Source organism: Limulus polyphemus, unplaced genomic scaffold, assembly GCF_000517525.1.
Source record: "Limulus polyphemus unplaced genomic scaffold, Limulus_polyphemus-2.1.2 Scaffold9354, whole genome shotgun sequence".
NCBI lineage: Eukaryota > Metazoa > Arthropoda > Merostomata > Xiphosura > Limulidae > Limulus > Limulus polyphemus.
The window spans coordinates 11188-15600 of NW_013674964.1; the positions used below are offsets into that span (position 1 = coordinate 11188).

The 4413-nt window shown below is 32.3% G+C and overlaps 1 protein-coding gene across 1 annotated transcript in view; it reads right to left on the reverse strand.

Annotated features, from left to right (window-relative positions):
* Nucleotides 1–4122, reverse strand: part of LOC111083391 (coiled-coil domain-containing protein CG32809-like) — a gene marked incomplete at its 3' end in the record, with an annotated part of 12261 nt that extends 8139 nt beyond the window's left edge. Inside the window, exon 1 of the mRNA XM_022379896.1 lies at nucleotides 4053–4122. Coding sequence (XP_022235604.1) covers nucleotides 4053–4122 — 70 coding nt within the window. The remainder of the gene's footprint in view (nucleotides 1–4052) is intronic.
* Nucleotides 4123–4413: the final 291 nt, after the last annotated feature.

Below are 4413 nucleotides of genomic sequence, written 5' to 3' on the forward strand. Positions count from 1 at the left end.
TTTTTATTACATTAACTTCCAGTGTGTAAATTATTTAGGTGTAAGTAATTTGTTGTCTTTTTTTATTACATTAACTTCCTGTGTGTAAATTATTTAGGTGTAAGTATTTTTTATTACATTAACTTCCTGTGTGTAAATTATTTAGGTGTAAGTAATTTGTTGTCTTTTTTATTACATTAACTTCCAGTGTGTAAATTATTTAGGTGTAAGTAATTTGTTGTCTTTTTTTATTACATTAACTTCCTGTGTGTAAATTATTTAGGTGTAAGTATTTTTTATTACATTAACTTCCTATGTGTAAATTATTTAGGTGTAAGTATTTTGTTGTCTTTTTTTTACCGTACACTCCGTCTATGAAATCTGTCTGGTCTTATGATCAGCTATTTATTTAGGCCATTTTATTTTAGTCCTAACAACAGTAATAATACAGAGGAATAGTGTTTAACCAGTGTACAACATTGTTTCCATATGAAGACAGTCACTTTCCTATCCTGTTTCTATTCAGCTATTTATTTAGGCCATTCTATTTTAGTCCTAACAACAGTAATAATACAAAGGAATAGTGTTTAACCAGTGTACAACATTGTTTCCATATGAAGACAGTCACTTTCCTATCCTGTTTCTATATGAAGACAGTCACTTTCCCATCCTGTGTTTATATGAAGACAGTCACTTTCTCATCTATGTTTTTCCGTGTGTGTTTAGGGTTCTTGCTACCCTGCTTAGAAAATCCGAATGGTTCCTGATTAACTCAGTATTGGGTCAATCAGCAAGATAGTGTAACAAGTAATAGTTCCTGATTAACTACATGTAAGTATTGGGTCAATCAGCAAAAGAGTGTAACAAGTAATGGTTCCTGATTAACTAAGTATTGGGTCAATCAGCAAGATAGTGTAACAAGTAATGGTTCCTGATTAACTCAGTATTGGGTCAATCAGCAAGATAGTGTAACAAGTAATAGTTCCTGATTAACTACATGTAAGTATTGGGTCAATCAGCAAGATAGTGTAACAAGTAATGGTTCCTGATTAACTACATGTAAGTATTGGGTCAATCAGCAAGATAGTGTAACAAGTAATGATTCCTGATTAACTAAGTATTGGGTCAATCAAGGAGTTAGAGAAACAAGTAAAAGTCCCTGATTTACTAAGTATTGGGCCAATCAGTGAATTAGGGGAACAAGTAAAGGTTCCTGATTTACTCAGTAATGGATCAATTAGCGAGTTATTGGAACATTTAAAGGTCACTCATTTACTCAATACTGCGTTAATCAACGAGTTACGGGAAAAAGTAAAGGTCACTGACAAACTCAATATTGGGTCCAATGAGTATTTCCGCAATTCAGAGAGTTTACAATACAGTTCTGGAAAACTTTTCTACTTAGACACGAACTTTTAGTTTTTATTTAAACTTCATCAGCAATCAGTTCTACCCCTGTATAACTTCCCCAAACATCTGGATCAGTTGAGGATTGTACCATTGTTTGTTTAATGGATCAATAGGGTATGTAACAGCAGTTTGCAGTAAAACAACTCAAGATATTGGTTCTTGAAGGATATACGCTTTTGTGCTTGTTGTTTCTTTAAATCCAGAGTAACGTTCAATGTCCTAAGGATCTAGTTAACAATAACGTGTTTCGGTTTCTGGTAGAATAAACAATGCTGTAATAATCAAGTTTACCAATGTTAACAATAACGTGTTTCGGTTTCTGGTAAAATAAACAATGCTGTAATAATCAAGTTTACCAATGTTAACAATTACGTGTTTCGGTTTATGGGAGAATAAACAATGCTGTAATAATCAAGTTTACCAATGTTAACAATAACGTGTTTCGGTTTCTGGTAGAATAAACAATGCTGTAATAATCAAGTTTACCAATGTTAACAATAACGTGTTTCGGTTTCTGGGAGAATAAACAATGCTGTAATAATCAAGTTTACCAATGTTAACAATAACGTGTTTCGGTTTCTGGGAGAATAAACAATGCTGTAATAATCAAGTTTACTAATGTTAACAATGATATACTCAGGTTTTTGATATAATAAACAATACTCTAAGGATCTAGTTTACCAATGTTAACAATGATATACTCAGGTTTTTGATATAATAAACAATACTCTAAGGATCTAGTTTACCAATGTTAACAATAGCGTGTTCAGGTTTCACACTGTATTAAAGCTTTGGTATACAACACACAAAATACATTACATCAGACAAAGTTGAATCCAAAACACAAATGTAGTAGCAACAATCAGGAGTTTAAGTTAATGAATTAATTTACATGTAGTAACCGACCATAAAATCAATTTTATTAATCTAAAACTTTCGCACAAAACAAGAGAGCTTTGATCATGGAACTCGATGTAAAACTTTCATACAAAACATAGGTTATCCTTAAGAAAGTTTGATCATGGAACTCGATGTAAAACTTTCACACAAAACATAGGTTATCCTTGAGAAAGTTTGATCATGGAACTCGATGTAAAACTTTCACACAAAACATAGGTTATCCTTAAGAAAGTTTGATCATGGAACTCGATGTAAAACTTTCACACAAAACATAGGTTATCCTTAAAAAAGTTTCGTCATGGAACACGATGTAAAACTTTCACACAAAACATAGGTTATCCTTAAGAAAGCCTTGATCATGGAACTCGATGTAAAACTTTCACAGAAAACATAGGTTATCCTTAAGAACGTTTAATCATGGAACTCGATGTAAAACTTTCACACAAAACATAGGTTATCCTTAAGAAAGCCTTGATCATGGAAATCGATGTAAAAATTTCACCTTTCATAAATATAACCAGTTTTCTTTGATCATAGAAGTCGATGTAAAACTTTCACACAAAACTGGTTATATTTATGAAAGCTTTGATCATGGAAGTCGATGTAAAACTTTCACACAAAAATGGGTATATTTATGAAAGCTTTGATCATGGAAATCGATGTAAAACTTTCACACAAAAATGGGTATATTTATGAAAGCTTTGATCATGGAAATCGATGTAAAACTTTCACACAAAACTGGTTATATTTATGAAAGCTTTGATCATGGAAGTCAATGTAAAACTTTCACACAAAAATGGTTATATTTATGAAAGCTTTGATCATGGAAGTCGATGTAAAACTTTCACACAAAACTGGTTATATTTATGAAAGCTTTGATCATGGAAGTCGATGTAAAACTTTCACACAAAACTGGTTATATTTATGAAAGCTTTGATCATGGAAGTCGATGTAAAACTTTCACACAAAACTGGTTATATTTATGAAAGTTTTGATCATGGGGGTCGATGTAAAACTTTCACACAAAAATGGGTATATTTATGAAAGCTTTGATCATGGAAGTCGATATATATGTATCCTTTAGTACACGTGTATAACATATAATGCAAATACGTTGCGCATCAAATGTCTTTTACACCAAGACACGATAGCATAAAAAAGTCGAATGTTCATTGGTTAAGTAAGCTGAACAGTATTTAGGGTTTCATTTACACTTCATCGTAGTATTTTACTTTATCAAAGGTCATTATCTGATAAAATAAATAATACAAATCCGTTAAGTTAAAACTGTTTTAGAAGTTCTTGGAGTTACTACTCAACAACAGATTTGAATGATCATCAGTCAGAAGTGGAACGCGGACGTTCGAGATCGACGAATTGGAATTTTCAATCCGAATGGCATCTTATGTTCGCATGCTAAAAGAGTCAGGTTAAAGACTCCTAGGGTTCAGGTATAGCCGTCCTTAATTTTCAACTAGTGACCAGAGAGAAGACAGCTGGAAAGTCGCCAAAAGGGTTTTGTATGGCTCCTTTAACCGAAAAACGTGACTGACTGTCACTTTCACACACGAAGTTCGGAATGTGCTCAGCGGCATTAACGCTTCGAACTTTGGACCTTTTGATCCACAGCCCGGCACCTAACCACAAAATCACATCTTCTCAAGGATGTATAAGAAATTCACGAAATGAAACAAATTATTAACTAATTAGCTAAATGAGTATCTTTTGTTGATAGCTATTTAAAGTAACACACGTTTTCCTACCTTTGTAATGTGATCTAGCTTTAATAGCAGATTTTGTGGGTTTCTCTGCTGGAAGAAAAGAAATACACATTTTAGATATTGAGAACTGCACATTTACATGTTTTCTTAACAGGTGTCAGTTGTATACGTTAAATTTGAAATTCTTCTTAAAAGACGTTGTGTTCTAAGAAAAATTCACTTGCAAAAAAAAAACACAAAATAATTTTACTTATTCAGCAGGAATTTCATGGTAATTAAAAGAACGAACGTTAGACCAAAGTAATGATTTTGTGGTAAAAACACGTTCTTTTAATTACCATGAAATTCCTGCTGAATAAGTAAAATGATTTTGAAACGTTAGACCAAAGTAATGATTTTGTGA